This window comes from Ascochyta rabiei, chromosome 3, assembly GCF_004011695.2.
Source record: "Ascochyta rabiei chromosome 3, complete sequence".
Taxonomy (NCBI): Eukaryota; Fungi; Ascomycota; class Dothideomycetes; order Pleosporales; family Didymellaceae; genus Ascochyta; species Ascochyta rabiei.
The window spans coordinates 1,507,193-1,534,030 of NC_082407.1; the positions used below are offsets into that span (position 1 = coordinate 1,507,193).

The 26,838-nt window shown below is 56.1% G+C and overlaps 12 protein-coding genes across 12 annotated transcripts, besides 9 other annotated features; 5 read left to right on the top strand and 7 right to left on the bottom strand.

Moving 5' to 3' along the window:
• Window positions 1–89: 89 nt before the first annotated feature.
• On the bottom strand, window positions 90–2,093 carry EKO05_0002076 (putative component of NuA3 histone acetyltransferase complex; the record flags this gene model as incomplete). The annotated part of the gene is made up of 2 exons (XM_038944236.1): window positions 90–1,896; window positions 1,945–2,093. The coding sequence occupies 2 exons, from the start codon at window positions 2,091–2,093 to the stop codon at window positions 90–92; spliced, it is 1,956 nt and encodes a 651-aa protein (XP_038792751.1).
• A 554-nt stretch (window positions 2,094–2,647) lies between these two features.
• On the bottom strand, window positions 2,648–4,041 carry EKO05_0002077 (nuclear localization sequence binding protein; the record flags this gene model as incomplete). The annotated part of the gene is made up of 2 exons (XM_038944053.1): window positions 2,648–3,577; window positions 3,628–4,041. 2 exons carry the CDS (start codon window positions 4,039–4,041, stop codon window positions 2,648–2,650), a joined length of 1,344 nt encoding a protein of 447 aa, XP_038792752.1.
• Window positions 3,543–3,574: a tandem repeat.
• Window positions 3,667–3,703: a tandem repeat.
• Window positions 4,042–4,694: 653 nt separating the features above from the next.
• Window positions 4,695–4,739: a tandem repeat.
• Window positions 4,740–4,783: 44 nt separating this feature from the next.
• Window positions 4,784–6,582, top strand: EKO05_0002078 (Dolichyl-P-Glc:Man(9)GlcNAc(2)-PP-dolichol alpha-1,3-glucosyltransferase; the record flags this gene model as incomplete). Its single annotated transcript, XM_038944162.1, has 2 exons — window positions 4,784–5,187; window positions 5,235–6,582. 2 exons carry the CDS (start codon window positions 4,784–4,786, stop codon window positions 6,580–6,582), a joined length of 1,752 nt encoding a protein of 583 aa, XP_038792753.1.
• Window positions 6,583–6,763: 181 nt separating this feature from the next.
• EKO05_0002079 (Cytochrome c oxidase copper chaperone) lies at window positions 6,764–7,085 on the bottom strand (the record flags this gene model as incomplete). The annotated part of the gene is made up of 3 exons (XM_038943994.1): window positions 6,764–6,904; window positions 6,954–7,021; window positions 7,076–7,085. 3 exons carry the CDS (start codon window positions 7,083–7,085, stop codon window positions 6,764–6,766), a joined length of 219 nt encoding a protein of 72 aa, XP_038792754.1.
• Window positions 7,086–7,467: 382 nt separating this feature from the next.
• EKO05_0002080 (Ran GAP Rna1) lies at window positions 7,468–8,818 on the top strand (the record flags this gene model as incomplete). Its single annotated transcript, XM_038944088.1, has 2 exons — window positions 7,468–7,659; window positions 7,721–8,818. 2 exons carry the CDS (start codon window positions 7,468–7,470, stop codon window positions 8,816–8,818), a joined length of 1,290 nt encoding a protein of 429 aa, XP_038792755.1.
• Window positions 8,819–9,156: 338 nt separating this feature from the next.
• EKO05_0002081 (uncharacterized protein) lies at window positions 9,157–10,486 on the bottom strand (the record flags this gene model as incomplete). Its single annotated transcript, XM_038944065.1, has 2 exons — window positions 9,157–9,860; window positions 9,913–10,486. The coding sequence occupies 2 exons, from the start codon at window positions 10,484–10,486 to the stop codon at window positions 9,157–9,159; spliced, it is 1,278 nt and encodes a 425-aa protein (XP_038792756.1).
• Window positions 10,487–12,205: 1,719 nt separating this feature from the next.
• Window positions 12,206–14,035, top strand: EKO05_0002082 (uncharacterized protein; the record flags this gene model as incomplete). The annotated part of the gene is made up of 1 exon (XM_038947425.2): window positions 12,206–14,035. One exon carries the CDS (start codon window positions 12,206–12,208, stop codon window positions 14,033–14,035), a length of 1,830 nt encoding a protein of 609 aa, XP_038792757.2.
• A 223-nt stretch (window positions 14,036–14,258) lies between these two features.
• On the bottom strand, window positions 14,259–14,910 carry EKO05_0002083 (uncharacterized protein; the record flags this gene model as incomplete). The annotated part of the gene is made up of 2 exons (XM_038944051.1): window positions 14,259–14,478; window positions 14,528–14,910. 2 exons carry the CDS (start codon window positions 14,908–14,910, stop codon window positions 14,259–14,261), a joined length of 603 nt encoding a protein of 200 aa, XP_038792758.1.
• Window positions 14,911–15,522: 612 nt separating this feature from the next.
• EKO05_0002084 (uncharacterized protein) lies at window positions 15,523–19,326 on the top strand (the record flags this gene model as incomplete). Its single annotated transcript, XM_038944077.1, has 2 exons — window positions 15,523–16,298; window positions 16,347–19,326. The coding sequence occupies 2 exons, from the start codon at window positions 15,523–15,525 to the stop codon at window positions 19,324–19,326; spliced, it is 3,756 nt and encodes a 1,251-aa protein (XP_038792759.1).
• A 490-nt stretch (window positions 19,327–19,816) lies between these two features.
• EKO05_0002085 (DNA independent RNA polymerase I transcription factor) lies at window positions 19,817–21,847 on the bottom strand (the record flags this gene model as incomplete). The annotated part of the gene is made up of 1 exon (XM_038947426.1): window positions 19,817–21,847. The coding sequence occupies one exon, from the start codon at window positions 21,845–21,847 to the stop codon at window positions 19,817–19,819; it is 2,031 nt and encodes a 676-aa protein (XP_038792760.1).
• Window positions 19,899–19,971: a tandem repeat.
• Window positions 21,848–22,464: 617 nt separating the features above from the next.
• Window positions 22,465–23,529, bottom strand: EKO05_0002086 (Peptidylprolyl isomerase; the record flags this gene model as incomplete). The annotated part of the gene is made up of 4 exons (XM_038944126.1): window positions 22,465–22,656; window positions 22,708–22,860; window positions 23,160–23,305; window positions 23,472–23,529. The coding sequence occupies 4 exons, from the start codon at window positions 23,527–23,529 to the stop codon at window positions 22,465–22,467; spliced, it is 549 nt and encodes a 182-aa protein (XP_038792761.1).
• Window positions 23,530–23,620: 91 nt separating this feature from the next.
• Window positions 23,621–23,663: a tandem repeat.
• Window positions 23,664–23,919: 256 nt separating this feature from the next.
• Window positions 23,920–23,963: a tandem repeat.
• Window positions 23,964–24,738: 775 nt separating this feature from the next.
• On the top strand, window positions 24,739–26,117 carry EKO05_0002087 (uncharacterized protein; the record flags this gene model as incomplete). The annotated part of the gene is made up of 2 exons (XM_038944016.1): window positions 24,739–24,917; window positions 24,974–26,117. The coding sequence occupies 2 exons, from the start codon at window positions 24,739–24,741 to the stop codon at window positions 26,115–26,117; spliced, it is 1,323 nt and encodes a 440-aa protein (XP_038792762.1).
• Window positions 24,816–24,851: a tandem repeat.
• Window positions 25,010–25,036: a tandem repeat.
• Window positions 26,118–26,767: 650 nt separating the features above from the next.
• Window positions 26,768–26,801: a tandem repeat.
• The last annotated feature ends 37 nt before the right edge of the window (window positions 26,802–26,838 follow it).

Below are 26,838 nucleotides of genomic sequence, written 5' to 3' on the forward strand. Positions count from 1 at the left end.
ACTTACGCACTGCGTTGCGCGGGCAGGTAATGCATGACTGGACGGACGTCAAAATGTAAAGGCCGCGAGGAAACTCCGTCTAGATTCGTCTACTCTTCATCGTCCTCATCATCATCGTCGCCAAACTCGACTCCGTACTCTGCACACACGTCCCACCGGTCGCCCTTTGCGCTCTTGCTGACATACTTTGTGAATCTCAACACCCCCCTATCACGGAGTACAATTGCGAGGTTGTTCCACGCAGCCGGCTGGCTGAACAGAATCCCGTCGTCTTCGTCGTCTCCCGCGCTCTTGTAGATGGCTGGATCCGCCTTTGCCTTGCGACGCTGGCCAGCTCCTGTGCTGGTCGATGGCTCGCCGGTGGGCGCATCATCTTCGTCTTCACCGGCCATGTACATTTCGTAGCCGCCGACTTCTTCCTCTTCCTGCTTCTGCTTGGGTTCCGACTTGCCGTTTGTCTTGGCTTTGCCCTTTCCTTTGCCCTTGCCTGAGCTACCGTTTTCCTTGGGCTCCTCTTCTGCCTCTTCCTCTGCCTCGTCGTCGTCGTCGCCCCAGCCCTTGGATGGCGTGATGCCAAGACAGACTTCTAGCTGCGGGTCTTCCTCTTCGTAGGCGGTGGCGAGCGTATAGTCGAGGCCGCGACGGAAGCGGCGTGCGAAGATGTTGCTCTTTGTGAGGGTAGCGCCCGTTACGAGGGAGATCCATTTTGTGAATGCTGGGTGCGGGAAGAGATTGTCGACGAGCTCATCGTAAGGTGTCATGCCGCTGTTCTCAGGGTAACCTTCTGATGGGATGGGTTGAACGGCCTGACGATAGAGGTAACGCTGCTTGTGTGGCGGGCGTGCAGTACCGACTTTCGCGTCCTTGTTGTGAGGGTTGGATGGCAGACTTGGACTGGCTTCGTGGTCCTTGGACTCGAGGTACTCACGCAGGCGCGCAGAGAACTTGGCGGACAGGAAACCGGCAAGTCGTAAAGACGACTCATTCTGGAAGAGCTCTGAGACTTCTTCGACGGTATCCGGGGTAAGATAGTTGGGATTCATGTACTTGATCAGGAAGTCGATCTCCGTCTCTGTGAGTTCGACGTCGTCGCCATCCTGCTTGGCCTGCTCTTCCCAGTCTGGGTTCTCCACCCAATGCGCCTGAGGCTCGTCAAAGACATCAGCCTTGCCGCCTTGCAGTTGCGCAAGGGAGCTCTTCTCGGCGAGCTTCTCCTCCAGACCCTCCTCGTACCCCTCTTCGCCTTCTTGTGGGATGTGGAACCAGCCGCTGATCGCCATGCGCACTCTGCCGCCATCCTCCTCTTCCCTCTCTTCGAGACTCCTCTTGTAAACCTCCTCTACATCGTGAAAGCTCTCTCCAGGCTGGACCGTGAAGAAAGAGAGCTGGTTCCAGGCAGGCGGGATCACGAGCGAGAAATCCGGCGATGGGACTTTGACCTCGTCGCCATCTGATGTCCTCCTGTGCTCGGTAGGGTACAAGCGCAGTGCACCTCCATACTCGGGCTTCCATGGTTTGTCTGGGTCCAGCAAGTACAAGATCCAGCTCACGCGCCGGCTCCCAATGACATCGTCGTGACACAGCAAGTGACAACCGGGTGTGTACACGTTGACAGCCATGTCTGTCTTCTTCCCGCTCAACGGGCCAGACCCAGTGATGGAAGACAAGTATTTACGGAATGCGGACGAGTAGAGCGAGTCGCGGAGGGTGAGCAGCGAGGGCAAGCGCTTGAGCGCCGAGTCGTCGAGGCCGTCGAGGTTCGCCAGATCGCCGGACTGGTGGATCTTGTAGATGTCCGTCTCCTTGGGCGTGAAGGAGATGTGCTCACGGATTTCCTCGCGCACTTTGCGCAAGAGCGTATCGTCAACGAGCTTGTTGATGACGGCGTGCTTGTAGCTAGACGGCCGTTAGACGGGACCCCCAACATCGTGCCTCCGTACGTACGGTTGCGACTCGGCATAGTAGTCTGTGTAGCCGGCGAGCCGCTTGCTATCGAACAGGCCTGCGTCGAAGTTCTTGTGCGCTTCGTCGTCCGAGATGGCTCTCTTCTTCGACTTGCCATTGGCAGGCGCCTGGTTCTTACGCTTCGGCATCGTGACTGCTGCGGCACAATGGCGCTGGTGGTGAGGTGTAGAAAGCGCCGTGCTCAGTGCGAAATAAATTTTGGTCGCCGATGCCGACGTGCGTCACTCACACCACCATCGCTCCATCGCTCCATCGCTATCGATAGCACGCATAGCCCTGGTCGCGCTGCCACATGGTTGTCATCTAAGCGTGCCCAACACGTCTCAGGGTATCGCGCAGAGAAGAAGTTGGTCCCACCCGCGACTACACACAAATGCTTCTGATCACGCAGGTGGAGGGACATGTAGGGAAGAGAGTGGTTGTTGACTATGCAAACCTAAACAACCTTGTCACGCAGCCTAGAACTGGTCGTGACTATGTAATAAACGACTTTTTACCCAGATTGCGCCGACCCACAAGATGAAAGCATATCCGTGCCTAGCAGCAGCATCATCGACGGACAGCGAAAGCCCAAATCCGTGAACATCATGCCACGTGTGGTATCATACACCACGACCCATAACTTACTCTTACGAGATGATCAAAGCAAATACGTGAAACATGAGACAGACAGGCGAGCCGCTTAGTCGAAGCTGACCTTGGAGCCCTTGAAGTCACCAAAGCCACCACGGTTGAACGAACCACCACCACGGCCACCGCGACCACCACGGCCGCCACGGTCGCCGAAGCCACCACGACCGCCTCCACGGCCGCCACGACCACCACGGTCGCCGAAGCCACCGCGGCCACCACGGCCACCACCGCGACCGCCACCGAATCCGCCACGGCCTCCACCGTTGCTGTCATCACGAGCAGCAGCGTAGTCGAGACGGATCGCACGGCCGGCAATCTCGGCACCGTTCAGAGCCTCGAGAGCAGCAGTAGCCTCCTCAGTGGAAGAGAAGTCGACGTACCCGAAGCCCTTGAGCGCACCAGTCTCACGGTCGGTGGGGAGAGAGACACGAGAGACGCTGCCGTACTCCTGGAAAGCCTCCTGGACAAGGTCGTTGTTGCAGTCGAAGGAGAGGTTGCCGAGGAAGAGAGTGTTGCTGGGAGCGGAACGCTTGTCGCCGTACTTGTTGGCGCGGTCGAAGGTCTTGTTGGCGGGCTTCTCACGGGGAGTAGAGAAGTCGACGTTGAGGGCACGGCCATCAAGCTCGTATCCCATCATCTCCTTCTGAGCCTTGGCAGCATCGGCGGCAGACTCGAACTCGACGTATCCGAAACCCTTGGAGCGGCCCGTCTCACGGTCGGTGATGACACGGCAGCCGGTGATGGTACCGAAGTGCTCGAACTCGCGGCGGAGCCAGTCCTCGTCAATGTTCCAGCTGAGGCTGCCAACGAAAAGGTTGGCAATACCCTGGGCGGCGGCGGGGGCATCCTCAGTCTTGGACTTCTTGACAACAGGCTCAGCAGCCTCCTCGGCCTTGCGCTTCTTCGAAGGGGCCTCCTCCTCGTCGCTGTCAGAGGAGTCGGACGAGTCGGCGTCGGAGTCGGAGTCGGAGTCGGAAGTCTGATGTGTTGTTAGCGGTTGTTGACGAAGACATTGTGTGGTGCACTTACGGCCTCAGCCTTGGCAGCAGGCTTCTCAGCCTCGCTGCTGTCAGAGTCGCTCTCAGAGTCGGAGTCGGAGTCGGAGCTGTCAGCCTTGGCAGCGGGCTTCTTCTCCTCCTCGCTCTCGCTGTCGCTGCTGTCAGAGTCGGAAGACTCAGCCTTGGCGGCGGGCGCGTCAGGGATCTCAGAGTCAGAGTCGGAGTCCTCAGAGTCGGACTCGCTGCTGGATGGCTCGGGAGTGGGCTCCTTCTTGGCCTTCTTGGAGGACTTCTTCTCGACGGCGGCGCCAGCAGCCTTGCCGGTGGCCTTGCTCTTTGCCTTGGGTGTCTCAGCGGCCTTTGTGACACGGCCAGCCTTGACGCTCGAAAGCTCAGACTTCTTCTCCTTCTTGGACGACTTGTCGGCGACCTTTGTCTTTCCCATTTTGGCGGTGATGATGAACTAGATCTACAATGTATCAGTATGATGCGATGGCTGACGATGTGTGTGCAGTGACAGAAGGAAAGAGGAAGACGAGACGATGCCCGATGCTCGTGCGCCGACCTCGACAGCAAGGTCGTGCGCCGATAGCCTGTTCAACTGGATGTCTCAAATTGCAAAAGCCCACTGGTATCTCTCGAGATCGCGCGAAGCGAAGTGCCCTCAAGCCCACGGAAGCCCACAAGATGCCCACAGAAGAATTGGCTTCAAGGCAGCGTGTTCCCACAAAAGCCGAGAAGACAAGACAAAAACCCTCATAGTAGCCATAAGCCCTCTGGTTTGATCTTGTCGTGCTCTTGCGAGCGACGAACAGTGCCCTCTGAGTGTGTGTGTTAAGGAAAGACCGCAAATGCCCACTGACTTGAATAGTTTCTGGAAGTTGTAGCCCTCAGTAATAGCCCACAGTAAACGCTCGGAAAGCTGATAAAGTGTCGAACAAGATGAAGTCGACAGGTGAAAGTGAGGAAGAAGAGTGCAGAGAAAATACTGGGAGGCGCACAGCTTTAAGCTCTTCCTGCTGACTTTTCAGTGGGCCCAAGCCGAGGAAGGGACTTTTATTCGCTAGCGCCCCCACCCGCCCGTTAGCGCCACGTACTCTGGCGTGCCTGCACCTGCCCTGCCGTGCTGGCCAGCCTGACCTGAAGGCACGCACAGCCGAGAAGCTGCGAAAGTTCCAGGACTCACCATGGCATCACCGGCGGCGCACAAGCCGCGCAGGAGGAGGAAGATGGAAGAGGGCTCGCTCGCCCATGTTGCACACGGGACGCTCGATTTGGACGAGAGCACCCATGCTCGCACGCCTGCATTTCCTCTGGTTGCGTTCCTCTGGCCTGCCAAGGGCACCGTGTCGCTCTGGGTCACGATCCCGCTCATCCTGATGGCCGTTGGCCTGTTTCGATGGACAGTCAGCCTGTGGGGGTACTCTGGCTACCACTCGCCGCCTATGCATGGAGACTTTGAGGCTCAGCGGCATTGGATGGAAATCACCAAGCATCTGCCCGTGTCGCAGTGGTATTTCTACGACCTGCAATGGTGGGGGCTGGACTACCCCCCCCTCACTGCCTACCACAGTTGGCTGCTGGGTGTAATGTACGTTACCAAGGTCCGGCCCTGGTTACCAATGCTGAACTTCGCAGTGGCTCCGCCATCGACCCAGAATGGTTCGCTCTCGACAAGTCGCGCGGCCTCGATGACCCTGATCTGAAGATATACATGCGAGCGACCGTCTTCGTGTCTGAATACCTCGCCTACGTCCCAGCGCTCGTCGTCTTCCTTCGTCGATACGCGAAAACCGAAGGCGTCAATGTCTGGGAAGGCTCCATTGCGCTGGTGGCCATCCTACTGCAGCCTGGCACCATCCTGATCGACCATGGGCACTTCCAGTACAATACCGTCATGCTCGGCTTCGCTGTCGCCACCCTGTCGAGCATGGTTGCCGGACGACCGTTGTGGGGTTGCCTCTTCTTCGTCGGCGCACTCGGCTTCAAGCAAATGGCCCTCTTCTACGCTCCTGCAGTCTTTGCATACCTGCTAGGGATTTGCCTGTTCCCCAGGATCAACATCGTGCGCTTCCTTTCCATCGCAATGGTGACGGTCGCGGCTTTTGCTGTGCTATATCTGCCTTTTTTGCTGGGCATTGCCTACGACATGTACAGAGGCGTCTCGACGAAAGGACTTCCAATCCCTCCACTCATGGAGTCATTACCGGTTCGCTGGGATGTCAACGCCTGGTATTACCCGGTCGTTCTGCACATGACCCAGTCCATCCACCGCATCTTCCCTTTCTCGCGCGGACTGTTCGAGGACAAGGTCGCCAACATCTGGTGTTCGATTCACACCTTCCACAAGCTCCATCGCTACCCACAGGAGCTACTGCAGCGCGCAGCTCTTCTCGCTACCACTGCTGCTATCCTCCCGCCATGCCTGATCATCTTCCTCAAGCCGAAAAAGCAGCTCTTGCCGCTCACGTTTGCCGCTGTCTCTTGGGGCTTCTTCCTGTGCTCATACCAGGTGCATGAGAAGAACGTGCTTCTACCGCTCATGCCTATGACTCTCCTGCTAGGCGGGCGAGACGGCCTGCTTCCCTCGACTCGCGCCTGGGTGGGACTTGCCAACATGCTTGGTATCTGGACCATGTTCCCCCTGTTGAAGAGGGACGAGCTCCGAGTCCCGTACTTTGTCATCACGCTACTGTGGGCGTACTTGCTCGGTCTTCCGCCAGTCTCTTTCTCCGCGTACCACGAGGGCAGTCGAAGTGGGCTCAACCTGCTTAGCAAGATCCTTCACCTGAACATTTATGTGGCTATGGTGGGCTGGCACGTTGCTGAAGCCTTCTATCCGCCACCAGCCGACAAGCCGGATCTGTGGGTTGTCGCAAACGCCATTCTTGGCACAGGCGGATTCGGAATCTGCTACCTTTGGTGTCTGTGGCAACTAGTCGCAAAGAGCGAAATCCTTGGAAAAGCGAAGAGCAAGACACAGTAGTCTGCTCTCATCTCGTTACCGTCTCCAGAGATACCCATGCATTCGGAGAGAAGATTTAGGTCGTACGTTGTATATGTACATGAAAGGGATAACACCCGAAGCCAATGCTAAACGCCATCATGCCGTGTGTTGTACAGTGTCTTTACATCTTCCTGCCATTACAACCACGCCGACTGACTGCTTAGATCTTGAACCCGTAGCCAGCCATGCATGTCTTGTACTGGGAGACGAGGTCGGCGCACTCCTTCTGGGGATCGTTCGATGTGGAGAAGAGCATGCATTCGTCACGCTTCGCTTTCTGGTCGGTGCACACGCAGCACGGCTGGTCGCGTTAGTTGCGTGATGCCAACACTGCGCACCGGAGTACGCACCTTGTGCTTTGTCTGCGGCGCGGTGCTGTCCTTGAGGTCTGCGCCCATGTTGGCGGCTGTCGGTGGTGCTGTTTCCATGCTCAGTCGCCGTCTCCACGCATTTCACTGCAGCGCCAACCTACCTGATGCCATTGTGTTTGTGAGTGTATTTGTGTGCGTAGGGTGGTGTAGTGGTGGTGTGGAAAGAGAAGCAGTCGGTGCTTAGAAATCGCCTCGGGGAGCGCGCGCGTGAACTTTTGGCCATGTCATCCCAGCGACCCGTTGTCCGCTCGCCGTCTTGGCTTTCCCGCGCTTCGCCGAGTGAACGCCTGGCTAGCCTTCTGGGCCCTGCAGGTGATTCTGTGCAGGGATCTGTGGCGCGGCGGCCCACTTCGTCGTGCAAATACCCCCACCAAGGCCGCATCAAAACATTCTCCCAAACAGTCAAACCCCGCGCCACACTTGTGTCTGTCTGTTGGTACTATCATTCGACGCTTCTCTTGACGATACCTTCATTTCTTTTGTACGACTCAACATGTCCACCGACAAGGTTTTCTCCCTCGAGGGCAGGGGCCTGAAGCTCACGACTGCCGAGGACATCGAGCCGCATATCAAGGCGTTGAAGGAGAACAGCAGTGTCGACGAAGTGAGGTTTCTCGGCAACACACTGGGCGTCGAGGCTTGCGAGGCTCTGGCAAAGGTTCTGGAGACTAAGAAGAACCTCAAGGTATGCTTACACCTCCCTCGCCTGCGTGTCGCCAAGTGCAGCAGGACTGACACACGATCAGGTCGCAAACTTCGCCGACATCTTCACAGGCCGTCTCCTCTCTGAGATTCCACCTGCGCTCCAGCATCTCGTAAACGCTTTCCTCACATTACCGAACCTCCACACCGTCGACCTCTGCGACAACGCCTTCGGTCTCAACACCGTCGCGCCCCTGGTCGACTTTCTCTCCGCGCACACACCCCTCCGCTTCCTTTACCTGAACAACAATGGCATGGGTCCCGCCGCTGGTGTCCTGCTTGCCGATGCCCTTACAGCGCTGGCTGGCAAGAAGGAGGCTGCGCGCAAAGAAGGCAACGAGGTTCCCGACCTCGAGCTCGTAATCTGCGGCCGCAACCGTCTGGAGAACGGCAGCATGGCAGCCTGGGCCAAAGCCTACGCCGCCAACAAAGGTGTCAAGACCATCAAGATGACCCAGAACGGCATCCGCCAGGAGGGAATCACACACCTGCTCACACACGGCATCGCGCATCTCTCCCAGCTCGAGACCCTCGACCTGCAAGACAACACATTCACAGCCATGGGCGGCAAAGCCTTGAGCAACGTCATCTCCAACTGGCCCTCGCTGCGTGAACTCGGCGTCGGCGACTGTCTGCTCTCGGGCCGCGGCGGCATCGCGCTCGCCAACGCCCTGCAGAAGGGCCACAACAAGGACATCGAAGTTCTGCGCCTGCAGTTCAACGAGATCAATGCAAAGGGCCTCGCGGGCCTCGCGACCGCCGCGCCGAAGCTCCCCGCTCTGCGCCGTGTAGAAATCAACGGAAACAAGTTCGACGAGGAGGACCCCAGCATCGAGAAGCTGCGCGAGGTCCTCGACGCGCGGAAAGAAGAGTCGGGTGAGCGTGAAGAGGACGACGAGGAGTACTGGGGCATTGACGAGCTGGACGAGCTGGAGAGCGATGACGACGAGGAGGAGGAGGAGGACAGCGACGATGAGGCCAAGAAGGGCAGCGACGACGAAGAGGAGGGTGTGGAGGTCGAGGAGCGTGCCGCCAGGCAGCTGGTCGAGGATCAACGGACCGAGGACTCGAATGTAGCGCAGGACAAGGACAAGAAGGTGGACGATTTGGCTGATGTCCTGGCCAAGACCGAGATCAAGTAGGCGAGAAGAATCTTGTTTGCTTCTTGGAGCATGGCTTAATGAGATTAGACGCATAATGAGGCAATACCATAAAATTTATGATCTTCAGTCTTACAGGCCATTATTGCCCATGCTATCTATAGCTGCCACTTGAGACATAGCCTGCAGACTAGAAACAAGGACTAGAAACAAGGACTAGAAGAAAGCACGCCAGCGAGCTTCGTCATACTGGTTCAACATATTGTATACTGCCATGCCGGATTGACCCTTACACCCACACCTACCCGCAGTACTCATTACCCATCGCCGTAACCAGCACTCGCACGTTCTGAAAATCGGTATTGTTCAGAGTACCCAGTTCAGATAGCTGATTCGCCGTTCTCACGCTTGTGGGCACGAAGCATGTTCTCAGAGCCACTGCCGCGCTTGTCGCCAGAGCCAGGACTTTGAAGCTTAGGGAAGGTGATGTCGTACCTGCTGATGCCATCCTCCTCGTCATGCACGGAGAGGCCAGCCAGCTTGGAAGTCATTGACGAGTGCTTGCGAAGATCTTCGATCGAGGCACGAGTGGTATTGGTCGAATCGCTGAGTGACTGAAGTCGCCTCGTCGAGGTAATTGATTGCGCCGCAGCGGCAATAGCCCCTTCCCTAGAAGAGCAAAGCTTTCCCAGACCTAAATCGTCTGCCTCGAATCGCGTGCCAGCACTGTTCTGGGTTCTTGGCTCTTCGGCCTCAACCTTGGAAGGATTGACCTCTGTGTCGTAATAGGGCTGCTCGTGGGGCATGAAAGTCCGGCTACTGGCACGAGATCGGACGTTGCCTGTGCTGCTGCTGACGGAGCCCCGTCGCTCATGTCTGGCAGCTACAGACTGAGCTATAGCCGTCAAGCCACCTCTTTCTGTGTGGCCGTGGGCGCGAGCCTCCAGAGAGTGCAAGTGGTCGGCCTCAGCCTTGGTGACGATGCCACGCTCGACCTTAGGTACAATCTTAGCGTACTCTTGCTGAAGTTCAGCCTCGAGTTCTGGATGCGGCGCGTTGGTATGGCCGATGGCTTTCTGCATCTCTGCATTATCGTCAGTAGGTGAGCCGCTTCGAACGCAAAGCGTATCGCTTACTGCTGACGATGCTCTGTGTAGTCCTGAGAATCTCCATGTTGATATCCTCGGGGTTGGTCTCCACAGCAGCGTAAAGGTCCTTGACGACTGTAAGGAGGGAAGGGTGGGGGATCTGTCCAAGGCTGATACGCTGACCGTAGATGTCGTTGTGGGCAGCGGCGAGAGACTCTACTGCAGAGACCAGACGTGCAGAGCTTGCATCCCTGGCTTTGACGTTCTCCGAAAAACGGCGAGCATCCTCCTCAGTGATGCTGCTCGGATCACTGCGCAATCTCTGTATAACATTTTGAGACACATTGAGGGCAGATTGCGAAGTGTGATCAGTGGATCGGGAATGATCGTCATCCACAGTAACACCCTCTGCTTCGTTGCGAGCAGCGACGTCTTCGACGGCAGTGACGATGCTGGCTGCCCACTCGTCGCCATCTTCGGCGTTGTCAGCAAGGCTCCGAGCATCTTCTGCAGTGATGCCCTTAGCGTTGTGTTTTAACTTTCCGAGAATGAGCTCCATACCGTTCTGCAACTTGCGATGACGATCCAGCCTCATCTCCTGCGCCTCAGTGTGCTCTGGCATGATGGATGGTATAGGCTTTGCAAAGTTGCAAAGCAGTGACTAGACGTGAGTCGGTGTTCGTATAGTGCGTACGGATGGAGTGACGAGACTCAAAAAAGATATAAATGTCACGATAGATGACGTTGTATTATTTGGCGTGCTTGCTGTATGGCGGGTGAAGGGCAAGAGCAAACGGTGACATCGTGACGTTCCCAACGTGGCTATAGCGACCGCAACGAACGACGCGAACAAGAAGGCCTGCCATCGTTCGAAGATTGTTCACGGGTCTCCAAGTCGCGCCTTGGAAGGCAAGGTTGTTATGTTTCCAGTATTGACGTACGGTCTCTTCTCCTTTCCTGGTTGGTATAGCAAAATCAGAATCTCTTTCACATGAGGATATCATGGATAGTGAGCTCCTCTCCTTCGCATAGCCTGTCAACCCGTACCATGAAGAGTCTAGTCGCTAAACAATCGCTTATGTCCTGCTCCAAGACAATCCAGCTCAACACTTGCCTCAGCTGGGAGGTTCAAAGTCGCAACTTCTTGCCTTGCTTGCTTGAGCATCTCGATCTACGTAGCATGCGCTCTGGAAATCCCGCTGGGTAGAAGGAATCTCAACAAGGATAAGTTCTGGTCTGACCAGATTGGGAAGAGCCAGTTCCTATGGCAAAGTTTTGCTCATGACGAAGTCGTCCACAAGGCTGTAACCGAAGTCATTGGCAGTTCAAAGGAGTCCAACAGCTGCCCCCTGAAAGAAGCGGTTGTATACCAGGCAAGCCCTAGATATAGCGTGTACGTGTCCTTTCGTGCGTCGTTGGGTCCGATTCTTGTTTGTAAACCGACATCCGGTGAGGCGACCACGGGGTTCAGAGAGGAAAGCAGAGACGGCTATCCGTGTGAATCTGTCGATTAGAAGACGGCAGCCTGGTACGGCGCTTCTAGACGGACTCAAGCCGCCGAAACACATACAGCGTTGTTCAAACAGCCCAGGACGTGCTCACTGGATATGCTAAGTAGATCGGCTGTAGATGTGAAGAGGAGAGTGAGCTCCCACGTGATACTATCGATAACATTTTTCTGACGCATAGGAGCATGCGCGCGCCCAGTGCCACCGCAACTTGCTTTCGAGTTAGATTCTTCCCCAAATTTTCTTTCTTTGCTGCTTTTGGGCCAGATGGGGTGTCAAGTCGCAATTCTTGCTCTGTTCAAACGTCGCCTCCACGCTACCAATCTTTGCCGCGCCTGCTGATGCTTGCGCTCCGTCGCCTGCGATGCCTTCTCCACTCCGTACCTACTTCGCAAACGCGCCACCTGAGAACGCAGCCTCGAGAGATTCCCATCTACGCCAGACGATGGGACCCGAGTCGGCATCAACCGTCTCGCCCAATAACGCGGCCAAACGAACCTTACACACCTCGACCGAATGCGCGCGAGCCTGCCCTGCCTAAAGATGCCGAGGATGACCAGTATAATACCACTGTCGGTCAATCCGGCCTTCGTAACCTTGCAGTTGCACGCACGAGTCGTAAGCCTGAGATAAATGATTGCATCAGACAATTTGAATATCTACTTGGTGTTGCCAATATACAAGAACAAAGCTTGGGCCGAGACTCGAACTTGCGCAAAAACCTGTGGGAGGCCTATACGCAGGCAAAAAGACTTGATCCAGAGCTTATAAGACATATACAGGAAGGAGCATGGGAGGTCTTGTGGAAGTCGGAGCACGCTGAGTCGTCTGACATGGCTCGTCGTCAGGATCATCTGGCTGAACTTGACCGCGATACAACCACGGCGAAGACGCCGCGAACCGCCGGGCAGGCCTTGTATCAAGTTGAACGACAATTTATGGCCGGGAAAGAGGTGCAGGCCCTGGACCAGTGGGAGGACAATTATCGTAATTTCGCAACCAGGCCCGAGTATCTCGACGCAGGCGCCAGGCTACACGCCCTCGCCGGACATGCAGATCGCGCAAGAGAGATCATGGATCACTTGTTCGAACTGTCTCCAAGCTGGGATCTCTCCATCAGTATGGCAGTCTTCCGCGCCCACACCAGTTCAGATCTGAAACAGCACCACAAAACGGCAAAAGATATTTACCTCAACATGAAAAACAGACTTGGTACAGACGCAACTATCGAGACATACGACGCTTTCTTAATAGGCTTTCTGGAAGCACGGTCTCTCTCGTCTGCAAAAGAAGTCTTTCGAGACATGGTTCGAGGCGGCTACCTTGGACCGGAATCTCCTCCACATAATGTTCTTCGAAGGCTTCACCTGTTGTACACACTAGGTACAGATATCTCAAGCATGACCAGTATTGCACTCGATGCCATCACAGTCTTGCCGGAAGCGTATCACAGTCACGTTTTCGGTGATTGGTTGAAGACTGCAGTCACAGAGAAAGCACCTCAGGCAGCTGCCCAGATCCTCGACTTGATGATTCAGCGAGGCTACGAGCCCGAGGCATTTCATTTTAACATGCTGCTGAGAGTGCTTTTCAGGACTAAAGAACCTGCGGACACATTGAAGGCAGAGAATCTTGGCTGGAAAATGATCGAGGAAGCAAGGCTATCAATGCGCAAAGACCGACCCGTACCACAAGCTCGCACAAAGGACATCAACAGAAGGCTGAAAGGCGTCAGCGTGTTGGATGCAAAGACTACAATAGCAGTGCCCGCAGCGAGCGTATCGACCTTCGCTTTGGTTATGCGCCATCACGCTCGGAATCTGCAGTGGGAACACGTCGACTATCTTACCAGGCAATTGAAGCTGGCCAATATTGAGCCCAACACCACAATCATGAACGTCCTCATCGACAACAAATGTCGACAAGCAAAGTTCCCTGAGGCATGGCAGATCTACAAATCTCTCACTGACAATGCGGAGGCGGCTACGGTCGTATTTCCCGACGGCGAAAGTATTCGTTGTCTATGGAAGACGCTTCGCATTGCCCTTGCCCATCCTGCCGCTCGCGACAGCTCTGACCTTCCGACACCACGCGAACTGCTTCGCGAGACGATTCAGTGGTGGACCTTGTGTCGCAGTCGATACGATGCCGACCGCTTCCTCCAGGGCTTGGCTGCAGAGGACCACGGTGCCATCACAGCGCTAGTCTTGCATTGCTTCAGTTTCGCACAAGATCTGGCTGGTTCACTCGTTGCTTTGCATGTCCTTCGCCATACATTTGGCTTTCGTCCTACAGAGAAGGCTGCCGAGATTTTGCAACGGCAGATTGCATGGGTGGACATGCGTGAAGAGACTGAGTCGGTGCGCATGCAATATGGTTTCAGCGAGAATAATGCGAAGAACTTCGAAAGGGCGGCCCGCACATACCGTCAGTTGAAAGAACGCAGGACCAAAGACCTGAACATCTCCACGGATACACTTGGAAACTACAGTGAAGAGGATATGGGCGACCTGGAACTCAATATACTCAGCGAGTTCATCAGGACCGCCCTGATCGCGAACTACCCACCAGAAGTTGCCGAATCCATGGTAGATGCAGCACGAAACGCTGTTGGAGCTCCGGACCTTCCAACCGGCGATATGCTCGCCTCTCAGATCATCTGAGTTTCTTCTTAGGGCCGACATTAGCTGGTTTGTTCAACCACACCACATTGGTCTTTCAAGCGTGCCCGTTCGACTAGACAAAGTTCGATTGCATTTTGTCGTGACTGCATTGTACCATACGTTTCTCAGATACCCACCCAACAACTCCATAGACTTAAATTTCCACTGTATCGTCACTTCATATCTTACACCATTTTGATGTGTCCCATCCATTGTACACGTTCTACAATCCCAAAGGGTTGCTGCCAGTTCCCTTCTTTACTGTGCTGCCAGTCACACCAGGTCGGGAGGCCATGCTTGCAGCACCTCCCGCAACACCTGTAGACAAGCCTAGTGGGTTGTTCTTTGTGGTCGCGCGACTGCCCGCTGCGCCTGTCACATCCTTGAGTGAGTTACCGTACTCGCGGACCATGTCGCCCCAGCCTCGCGATGTGTTTGCAATGCTGCGCACTGTTAGAACTGTGCAAGCTTCAAAGCACCCAGCCAACATACCTTGCACCAGCACCTTTTCCAGCTCCAGCAACACCATTTCCAGCAGCCGTCACAACGGCGCCAGCAGCGTTTCCTACGCCAGCCGCAGCAGCGCTTGTTGCACTACTGATGCCGGACGATGCAGCGCCGACGGCCTTGGTGATCCAGCTCTTGTTCTGCGGCGCCTGTTTTGTGATTTGTTTTGCCGGTGCTGGGAGGGGTTTCTTGACAGCAGGCGCACCTATCGGCTTCTTCGTGGCTGTTGCGGGCGTAATGGGCTTCTTTACTGGTGCAGCAGCGGGCTTCTTGTACGGCACCGTCTTGGTCTGGGTGGATACGGGCTTCTTCGGTGCTCCAACGGCTTTGGGAATGGGCTTCTTCGAGCCAATGGGTTGAGCGACCATTTTGAGGGATCTTCAATCGGGCGTGGAGCTTGCTTGTGGTGTTTTTGGCTTGTACTTGGATGTCGATGAGGAAGATGTCCCTTTCTGCATTGCAACAGCCCACCCCATGGGAAACTTGATATGTACGGCGATCAGCAGTGTGGCGCGAATGACGTCGCAGCGGAACACAACATCGCGGGCGCTATTCCGGGGCTAGAACGCATGTCGACAAGGCTGCATCTCACGGAAACATCGAGCCTCCAGTGGACCCTGGATGTCGTTTCACATTCGAGGTCGCTGGACGACATGCAGACGTATCCTCCCCATGGGTTCTTCGCGTATCTGAACTCTACGCGCACTTGCACTTGATTGACCGCTTATTCTCGTTAGATGATCAACACGCCTTGGCTGGCTGCGTTGATACACCTTCCCCCTGTTATCCCGAGCTGTGAGTGTCAACGAACATCCGCCCTGCACACCGCAACAACCGCACACAATGACTTGCTTTCACCTGCACCCCAGGCGAAGCCAATGAACACATAGCAACACCAACAACAACCGTGAGTGTGCTTCTTGTTTCCACTATGCCGCTCCACCAGCGCACGCGACCAGACAAGTTCGACTGGCGCAACCATGCTTGGTGAAGATACAATCAGGTCGCTCAAGCGCTCCAAGAGCGATGTCGAGGATCTTGTCCCTATGGGCGAGAGAACTCCGCCGCGTGACAGCGCTTCGAGCACCCCGCGGAACAGAAGCTCTCGTGCTTTCTCAATAACTCGACTAACTGAGGGATTCAGGAGAAAGGGAAGATCAAGCTTCAGTCGCTCCAATTCGTCCATCGACAAGGAGACTATTTCGAGCCCTATTGCAGACTCGAGAAGCCCCTTGTGCCCGCCCACCTCCACCGATTCTCTCGCCGCATCCCCGTCGCCCTTGGTCTCAGCCAGATCCAGCCCAAGCCCTCGCAAGCTCCTCGTAGCTACACGCCCAGCTGCTAAGCACACCTACTCTGTCTCTGACCCCACGAATAACCACTCGCCGCCGACTCGACCACGCCTTGCCACCCACGTGCCACCGCCCTTGCTACCAACAGCGTCGAGCTTCGGCAGCGCAGACACGGTGGTAGGGAGTCCACTCGAGCGCATTGCAGAGACTCCCTTCGACTGCGACCACGATAGTGAGCACCTAGATCTCGACCGATTAGGCAGACAATTGGCAAAAATGGAGACAATACGAGCTTCGCTGCTGCCGCCGGCCATGACGACGGGCACCAAGGCTCGCGCCATCCAGCAGGCGAAAGAGATGGAAGCGCTGGTTGCAGAAAGAGCGAAGCGCAGTGGAGACGAGCCGCCGCAATATGACTTCTATGAGCTCATCGGCAAGGGTGCTTATGGACGTGTGTTCAAAGGGTGTGTAATTGTGGGCCGTTGAGGTAGACATGGCTAACACTGTCCTAGCAAGAGTCGCAATACCGGAGGGCTTGTCGCGATCAAGATCATCGACATCGATACCGTTGACTACCAGGAGATGACCACAAAGAACCTGTCCGAGACACTTAAAGAGATCGACATCCTGCAGCAACTCAGGGACAGCAAAGCACGACCATACGTGAACATTATCGAGGAAGCAAAGGCAGTTCACAACGAGCTATGGATCATCAGCGAGTATGCCAGCGGTGGTAGTGTGGCTACGCTAATGAAGCCAATGGCCATGCTCAAGAACCCTGGACCCGGACTACCAGAGAAATTCATCATTCCAATTGCCCGTGAGCTAGCGCTTGGTCTGAAATACATCCACGAAGCCGGCGTCTTGCATCGAGACATGAAGGCCAATAATGTTCTTATTCTGGAAGACGGTCGCGTACAGCTGTGCGATTTTGGTGTGTCCGGTACTCTAGAGCCGCAGAAGTCGAAGCGTACCACCATTGTAGGCACGCCCTTCTGGATGGCTCCCGAACTTCAGCGAGAATGGATCAAGGATGCAGACCCACACAGCTTAGCGAAGCCCAGAGAGATCTTGTATGGCTCTGAAGTCGACATCTGGGCATACGGGTGCACAGTGTACGAGATGGCCTGTGGATTTCCACCGCATCATCGGAGCGCACCATTCGATCTGCCAAACGCTGGAGTACCTCTTCTCGAGGGCGAGCGGTATTCAGACGAGCTGAAGGACTTTTTGTCTTTTGTGCTTCAGCCTGATCCTCAAGACCGCCCAACACCAGATGAAATTCTTGAGCATGTTTATCTCAAAGACACCACCAAGATGTATCCGACCGTGATCCTGGTAAAGCTAGTGGAAGACTACTACCTCTGGGAGCAGCAAGGTGGTGCTCGTCAGTCACTTTTCAACGTCTTTGGTGCACAGGCTCCCGATCCGCTCGCGCCAGAGAATGAAGATGAGGATGATGACGATTGGACGTTCAGTACTTCAGATGAGTTTGAGCAAGAGCATTTACCGCAGTTCTCCGACCCGTTCGTAGGCGGTGATGCGAGGCAGTCATATACTGGTATGGGTCTACCTCCGGTGGCAGACATGGGTCGCTTCGAACAGTTGCAAGCCCGTTTCAAGGAAGAGTCGATCACAAGAGGACAGAGGCGTCTGAACAAGCTGTTCGACACAGAGACAACACCCTACAGATACAGTATGATCGACGAGGATGATGATGGTGGCAAAGGGCGTCCACCTTCAGACCTGGTCCTGCGCGATTTCAATCCCGGCGCACCGAACAGAGAGACAGTCATCGACTTGGACTTCTCCCTCCCATCAACCGATGACATGCCCAGCATTGATCTTGGTGAGGTACCTACCATCAAAGCAAACCGCATGAAGAGCTTATTGCGTGAGATGGAAGAAGAAGATGCCCGCGAGATCGCTCGTGAGAAAGAGGAACGGGAACAACGAGAATTCGAAGAAGAGAATCAGCTCACGAAGCGTGCGACACGAGACTGGACATTTCCGTCTGCACCCGACAATCGCAAGACGCAAGAGTGGACATTTCCATCGATGGAAGCTCCAGCAGAGGAGCCAGACAACCGAAAGACGCTGGAGTGGTCTTTCCCTGCAGCGGAGCCGCCAAATCGCAAGACGATGGAGTGGTCGTTTCCAGCTGCTGAGCCTCCAAAGCCAAATCGAAAGACGGTTGAGTGGACATTCGATGCCGCTATGGCAGAAGCCAATTACGATGCCCCAAGAAACCGCACGTCCCGTCGTCGTGAGACCAAGGAGTACATATTCCCCGCAGCGACCGCACCAATCGACGAGAACAGAAGCACTATGGACTTCTCGTTTCCCATGCGCAGTCCAAGTCCCAAGAGAACACGGGATGGTAGTGGGACAGTGCTAGACTACCCATCCCAGCCTACACTGGGTCCTGGCTTCCGACCAAGTCTGCGACATGCTGCGACAGAGCCACCATCTGACGACTTTCCACGTGTGAGCTCAGACCCGAACTCACCATTGCGTTCATCGATGATAGATCTTGATATGGCTTCGGTTGAAGACTACCGCCCGTCAACATCTGGATCAGAGTCAACCTACACTGGATCCATCTACACTGCGAGCGATAACCCCTTCAACCTCGAAGACCAGGTCCAGCTGTCGCAGAACAACCACCGTGCCTCATTCCATATGAAGTCACAGTCCGAGCCTAATCACGCTGTCCAAGGCCTGCTCACGCCCCAGCAATACGACGAGCAAGGTCTTCCCACAACCCAGGACCCTCACCACCCAAGCATGCACGCTCGTGGCGTGTCCTCCGTATCACAAATGCAGGCTCACCCTAAACCGCCAGCAACCTCGATCCCACCACTCGCCGCTCACCGCCCGAACCAACGCTCCCAGCAGACCTGGGATGGCTGGTCCCATACGCACGCCTACGGCCTCGGCAGCGACGACCAATCCCCCGCTATGAGCGTAACGACGGATACTTCGCTCGAGGAAGAAGACGTCGATGAACTCTGGGATACGTTCGAACGCCTCACGCTCCAGGCGCAGCGCAAATACCAGTCCTACGCCCCCTTGCGCTCGAGCAGACGAACGGAGAGCAGAGACGACATGTTGGACCCCCGCGCCGCCGGCCTGGGCCTAGGCGTAGGCAGCGACACAGACGACAACTACCCTTACACCTCCGACTCGTCATCACCGCCCTATGCGTTCCACCGTCACAGCCGAGTCAGCGCGGGACCCAACGGGCGCCCACTCGTCGAGTTCCCGATCCCCAGGGGCCCCGACGTCGAGGCGCTGCTGGGCGTCGAAAGCGACCCGCGCGTCATGCAGGACGTGCTGCTGAAGAGCGCCATGGAACTCCGCGACGGCACGCGAGCCAGTAGGGATCTGCTGCGCGCGATGCGGTTGAGCGAGGTGGAGGAGGCCGCGGCCGCGGCCGCGGACGACGTCGATCACAGTACCGTGCGATTGCCTAGTCGGGGGAGAGAATGAGCATCTTGGGAATCAACGTGCTGAGACTTGGGGGGGGGACAAAAAGGGACGGCGCATTGGCGTTTGAGGTACTTTACCTAGTATGTCTGCGGTGCTGCACAAGGGTTGGTGGCACGGCACGCTTGAGCTGGCGCCATGGTACTAGATCACGTAGACGATACGATAGGACGCGAGCCCTTGCACGCACTGGCACACAGCGCATAATGTATAAAGAGTTAGTATTCAATGTTTTTTTTTAATTGCCTTTCAGAGGAGTCTATGTGGGTGCCTCCCCTCTTCCCCAATCCGCGACATGCCCGTTCCGACCTGGGCAGATGGATCGAATCGTAAACCGCACATGGCAACGCAAAGATACGTGGATGGCATCAAGATTGCGCAGAAAAGGCTCAACCCCAGCGCCGAGCTATGCAAGAAGAGGATGCCCATGTCCGTACCCGCACTGTACTGTGAAACGCCGTGTAGATGGAAAGCAAAATACGCAAGATGATCATCAGAGACTCGCCTCTGTGCTCCCGTCGTCGAGGTCTTCAGGTGTATCGGCTGCGACGACCGGCTCAGCGTCGGACTGAGACTCGTCTTCGTCTTCGTCGTCGTCGTCGTCTTCCTCTTCTTCCTCGTCCGAATCCTCGTCATCGTCGTCGTCTTTTTCTACCGGCATCCCCGGCACCGGTTTCCACTGCACGTAGTCCTGCTCGATCCAGCGCTTGCTTCGGGGCAGCACGTAAGGATCAAATGGGAAATACGCGTCGAGCAGGAACATGTCGTCGCCTCGCTTCTGGCTCAGCGCTGTTTCCCGCCCGCCGATGCCGCCCAGGTACCCGCCGGTCATGCTACGCGCGAGACGTACGCGTTTGTTCGTCTCGATCAGGGGGTACACGTACAGAAAGCGCAGGTGGTGCGCCATGCGCGCGAACTGGCCAACAATGGACGGCGCGCAGATTTTCAGCGGGTTCAGCTTGGAGAAGATGTTGCGCCGGATGATGTCCTGCACGTTGTTGTACCATGCGAAATCGCCCTCGTGGTAGATGATGTCCTCGTCCGTGGGCGTGTGGCCGTCCGGTGTGACAATCAGGTCGCGCCACCGGAAGCAGAATGTGTACAGCAGCGCCTGCGAGATGGCGTAGTATGTGCCATAGCGGCGCAGGTCGGGTCCTTTGCAAGAGGGCTCTTGTTGGATGCGCAGGCGCTCCAGGTGGTGGCAAAGCAGGTCGAAGACGTCCCGTACCACGGCGCCAGAGACGTGCGCACCTCGTGCGATGAAAGAGGCGAGATAGGCGGCGGCCGCGACGCGGAGAATATGCGGGCGTAGTTGGTCGAAGGCGAGGTGCGAGCAGCAGCCTGCGAAGCGCTCGGTAAGATCGGCGGAAGTTTGGCTGAAGTGGAAGAGGAGGAACTGCACGTGTCGCGAGCGGTAGGTGGGAAGAATTATGGCGGCGAACTGGGAGAGGAGGCTTTCGAAGAGCTCGTCGCTGTCGAAGAGGTCATTCTTTGCAAAGACGGAATCGTAGTGCGCGAACAGCAGGTCCATGACTGCATCGAGCTTCTTGACGTTGTCCTGAATCTGTCGTTTTCGGCGGTCCTCGGGCTCCAAGCTCTCCTCGCTCGATACAGACTCGTTGTCGCTCATATCCTCCTCTTCAGCATCGTTAATTGCCCGCCCCACCAGCTCTTCCTCATCATCCTCGAGGTCATCCATGTCGGTCTGGATCTGAACATCGATCTTGACGATTTTGTCGGTCACCAGTGACAAGATCTCTCCCTTCAGCTCTGTGCAGTACTCGGACACGTGCAAGATGTTTCTTATGTACTGTGTGTGCGCCTTCGCTGTGTCGTCGGAGAAGGGAAAGGTGGAGGCGATGATGGGTGCGAGGTACGTGCTCGCCATGGGGCTCTGTCGCAGGAAGGAGCTGAGGCATTCGTGTATCCGCTGTGTGAGGCGGGGCCGCTGGATGGGCGGGTCGTCTTGTTGCCTGGCGGCAGTGGAGGGCGAGTTGAGGAACATGGACACGAGCATCTGAAAGACTGTCGACATGTAGGCAGGGTGCACCGAAAGCAGCGAGCGCAGCAGGTTGCGGTACGAGCGCACAAAATGCTCATTGCGGGCTATCCAGCTGCAATCGATGATTGCATGCACGAGTCCTTTGCAGTTGTAATCGAGCAGCGGCACAACGTCGGTGAGAGCGATGACGTATTTTTGCAGGAGCGCAGAATGAGCTGTGCCAGGTGCCGTGGGGGAGTCTGAGAAGAGAGTGCGCAACTGGTCGTATTCGCCCTTTTCGCCTGCCGCATGCTTTTCAATGGCCCGCCGCACTTCCTCCGCCACCAGGTCCATACTCTTCTCCACGTCCGTGACTATGCGCACGTCGACATCGGGGTCGAATGTGACACGGCGGCGCTTGGCCTGGGCCAGGCCGTCGTTCTCCGCGTCGGAAGAGGCATCACGTTGCTTGCGTTTGAGGCTGCTGCTAACGGTGGGAGCCATGAAGTTGGCCGGTTTGCGGGCGGCAGCGAGAGAAACCATGTTGGACGGAGAGTGGGTTACGGAGTCGTCACATCGGAGCAGCTACAGGAGAAAACAAAAAGGAAGCCCGTTTGGCAGGGCGTTTGGGAGAGCGCGGTAGGATGGTGAACCTTCACACACGCGACATTGCACAGACGGCGGGGGCTAACTTAGCGTCTGGGCGTTCAACTTTTCAGCGGGTACCCTTGGAAAGCTTTGGTTCCACAACTCACCTCCCATAGGTTGGAAGATGAGAACAACAGGAAGTTGGGATGGATCGGACAGAAGCGGTTACAGTTGGTTCCAGAGGATCACAGCAGCGGGTTGCATTCTATTGCTTTCTATGCAAAGGGCTGCAATTGTCTTTTGTGGTACATTCCATACGTCTACGCCAGAGACTTTGCAGTCTGGACCTGCCGCAATCAACGTGATCTGCTTCTGATGTAGTGGACGCAGTGATTGAAATTTCGGCATCATTCCAGAAATGGCTTTGTGCAGGAAGTAAGCTCTGTGGTAAGGCGGGGGTGTCTGCCAGGGCCACCATGTTCGCCGCCAACTTGCTGAGGTCGGCCCATGGGAGAGCAGCAAGACCTGTCTCAAACATGATTGATCATAGGTAGGCTTGGAATGGGGAAACCTTACATCTCTCCACACTGCGAGATGACAATATCCTGCACTGGCTTTCCTTCCGGATTTGCGACGGTCCTCGTGTTCTCGATCTTGGTGACAACCTCCATGCCTTCGATGACGTTGCCGAAAACTACATGCTTGCCGTTCAGATGTGGTGTTCCGTGCTTTGCTGTGATGATAAAGAACTGGCAACCGTTTGTCTATGATTATTGTCAGAGCTGCGATGGAGTTGTGCTAGCGGGAAAACTTACGTTCGGCCCACTGTTGGCCATTGACAACAACCCAGGCTTGTCGTGCTTCAATGTGAAATTCTCATCGGCAAACTTGTCGGTTCCGTAGATGGTCCTGGAGCCGGTGCCGTTACCGTTGATGAAGTCACCTCCTTGGATCATGAAGTTCTTGATCTACGCGCGAATTAGTATGCACTGAGAAGATTCATGATCAGCAGCAAGTAGATCCACAATGCGGTCAAGAGGGTCAAAAGGGTCAAGAGGATCAAGAGGGTCAAAAGGGTCAAGAGGATCAAGAGGGTCAAGAGGGTCAAGAGGGGTCAAGAGGGGTCAAGAGGGGTCAACAGAGGTCAAGAGGGGTCAACAGAGGTCAAGAGGGGTCAACAGAGGTCAACAGAGGTCAACAGAGGTCAAAACAGGTCAAAACAGGTCAAAACAGGTCAAAACAGGTCAAGACTAGAAAGGCCACTTACTACACGATGGAACTTGCAGCCCTTGTAGCCCTGTGGCTGACCACGGTTGTTCTTGGTCTCTCCAGTACAGAACTGACGAAAGTTCTCAGCTGTCTTTGGCACGACATTCTTGTAGAGTTCCATCTGAATCCTCCCCAACTTTTCCCCTGCCAGCGCATGTTAGCCAGCTCAGCGGGGATGCAGGATCAGGATTGCGACAACGGTGACGGTGAGGCCAAGACTAGGCCCAAGTAGGCCCAAGAGAGAGGCGTGGTGGAGGATGGCGCGGGGTGAGGGGTGTGCACACCAGCGTCTGGAGAAAGCGGGACGTACCTCCTAACGTGACATCGAAGAAGACGATTGGATTCCTATCCTCGGCTGCGTCGGCCATGGCTGGGGGCGGTGCACAAAGATTGGACTGCAGCAAGGCTTTGAGGCTGTAGGCCTAGATTGATGACGTTAGCTTTTCCGTGTGACAGTCTGAACGAAGGAAGGAACGAACGAACGAAGGAAGGAACGAACGAATGAGTGGACTCGATCAAATGCAGCCCGGAGACGTCGCGAGCCGGAGCAAGTGCGCGCCGAAGGTGTATGGAGAGGGCGAAAAGTGGTGCAGCAGCAGGGAACGCTCGACCTGCTTCGGCGAGACTGTAGACAGGATAAAGGCACGAGCCAAGCTCAAGGCGTCCTAGCCTACGGTCTCCACCTGAACAGGGGTCCGTGACCTGCTGCAAGCCTGCCTGCCGCTTTGAGCGCGAAAGCGAAAGACCAGCCAAAGGACGAGCTTCATAGCTTCAGAACTTCAGAGCTTCAGAACTTCAGAGCGCACGAGCGGTACACAAGGCGTCTGCAACCGCAGCGGTGCTCCGGCGGTCCAGCCGTGTGTGCAGTACCTAATTATGCGCTGGCCCGAGAAGGAGGGAATGAGGTTGCTTGTTTCGAGACCCTGAAGGGTTCGTAACACGATTCATGCTGGGATCTGACCGCGCACGCCTTGGTCAGGCTCCGGGCATCTTGCCTGGCCGTGGCTAGCGAGCGTGCTGCGGCGGCCCTCTTTACTCTTTATCCTGTGCCCTGTCGCTCCTCCCCAGCCCCGTTTCGACCTTCACCTCCCCTCGACGCTCGCCGTCGCACTCGACCTGATCGCTCGCACAGCGCCGCACAGCGCCTGCAGACAGACCAGACTGTCGAGAGCGCATGGCCCAGCGAGCTATTGTGCCAACTCCCATGCAACCGCCAGTCGCTGCTGCAGTCGCTGCCTTTTAGTCAGCCCGTCGCCACTGCGTAGCTGCCCAGCACCCGCAGTCGTTGCCGTCACCACCACCGACTCCCGTCCCACCGGTGCGCACGATTCCACGGCTCCACCCAAATCTCGACAACGTCGCTTTGCCTGCAGCACGTCACCCCTTCGCGGTCCTTGTCTTGTGCCGCGCTTTTCGCTTTCTTGTTGTTGCTTTCGTGTCGAACACACCTCGCCGTCCGCATCCGGCTTCCCGCTTGATACCTAGGCTCGCCGGTCCTCTCGCAGCACTTGCCTTTCCTGCGTTGGAAAGAAATTCTTACATAGCTCTATGAACCCTTAGATCTAAAACACCCCTCAATGTCGTCTACCGTCTCCTCGGCGCTCTCCAGCGCCAGCAGTGCTACTGCGAACAACCCAGCCACAAGCCAACCAAACGGTGGTGGTGGCGGCGGCGGCGGCGGCGGCGGAGGTCCAACAAGCTCGCCGTTGCTGTTCTTCGTTGCCCTGGGCTTTGGCGTAGTATTCACAAACTTATGGTAAACACATTGCCAGCGCCATGCGTGAAGACTCATCCGGCTGACACTTTCTGCAGGATCATTGTCGGTGTGAAGTACTGCTTCAGGTACAACCGTCGCCGCGCCGCCGCCGCTGCTGCTGGCGAGAATGGCGAACCCATCGACATGGCCACCATGCCGCGACCGCACAGGAGAAGGAGGGAGAAGAAGCTGATGACCATGGACGAGGTCAACGAGCAGTTCCCATTGTCCAAGTACAAGCAATGGAAGTCGAGTCGAGAAACCAATGGGCTGCCTCCAAACGGTGGCATTGCGACCGCACCGCAGAGCAGAGCCGTCAGCATCAAGGACGTCGAGGCTGTCATCCCTGCCAGGGAAGGCGCCGCGAGTCCTACGCCTGGTACCGCACTCTCCATGGCTCGTGACGATATTCAGAACCCAGCGGCATTACCCAGAGCTAGCATGTCACCGGCCGAGGCGAAGGAGACTACCGCAGCCTCGAAGAAACCCGAGGATGAAAAGTCGCCTATCGAAAGGACCGAGACCGTTGACACAACTGGGAAAGATACGGAGCCAGGCCACGTTCACCGCGAAGACGACGAGTCTGATGACGAGGATGATCCTATCCGCACAGCTACTGCCCCAGAGTTGTTAGCCGAGCCTGGTGACACCTGTGCCATTTGCTTGGACACACTGGAGGACGATGACGATGTGCGAGGTCTTACCTGCGGCCATGCCTTCCACGCTAGCTGCGTCGACCCATGGCTGACAAGCCGTCGTGCCTGCTGTCCCCTCTGCAAGGCTGATTACTACGTCCCCAAGCCTCGTCCAGAGGGTGAGGTCGCTGATCAGGCGGGCGCAGGTCGTCGCCCTGGAGTGGGTGTACGATCGCCCTCATCGCCTCAGGCGATATGGACCAACTCCCGCAACGGTTTGTTCCGCTCGCGTGTTGTCATTATCGGCAACCCAGCGACTCAACAGACCCAGCGCGCTGATCGCTTTGGTCGTATGAGCCGACCCAGTCGACAAACTCGCTCTACGACTGGGGATGCGACACAGCAAACAGAAACTACTGAAAATTCGGGGTGGGCGTCAAGACTCAGAGGAAACAGGACACAGGGTCCAACCTTCTCGAACTGGTTTGGCCGCGGCCGTAACGAGCCGCAGTCAGACAGTACCACTCAACCCACACCCGGCCAGCTTGAGGCTGGTAACAGGTAACCGTCATATGACAAATACGATTTCACATTTTCTTCACACGAATCCTCACGCTTCCCATGATCACACATTCAGCCAGCACTTGTTCGCAGTCAGCATCTCCACTTCACCTGGGGCGTTGGAGCCACACACCAACGTGGTGCTTTTTCTGCATCTGCGTCACTTTTGAGCATTGCGCTACAGCGTATTCGCATTGGAATCAGATTCTTGGGTTTGGACACATGAGCGTTGGCTGCATAGTCAGGGCGAACGGACTGTAGATAGCATCGCCACTTACTCTGCAATAATACATGCGGGCTCTTGAACAGATGGGCTCGAGTTCGTCTTTTGACCTACCCTATGATGTTGAGCCTGATGTTCCGTTACATGCACACTATGCGAGATGCATTGTGCACAGAAAGGCTCGCCGGAGGACCACGCAACAAGCCAGCCATAACACTCGCTACCTTCCGACAGGCCTCGTGTGCCCAACCCAACAAAGGACCGTACGTCGAGACCAAAAAGAAGCCCGGTGGAGTAGGCATGTAGCACGGTCGGCGGAGAAAGCGCACCGATCTGCACAAATGGTGGAGATCCTCGTGCCCTGCGTTTCATCCATCCATCCTCAGACGGCTTCTTACCTGTCACATCGTCTTCCGACCAGCTCGATCATGTCCAGCTCCAGCTCCAGCTCCAGCTCCAGCTCCATTCACACCAGGATTGTTAAAGCCGACGATGGAAAGGG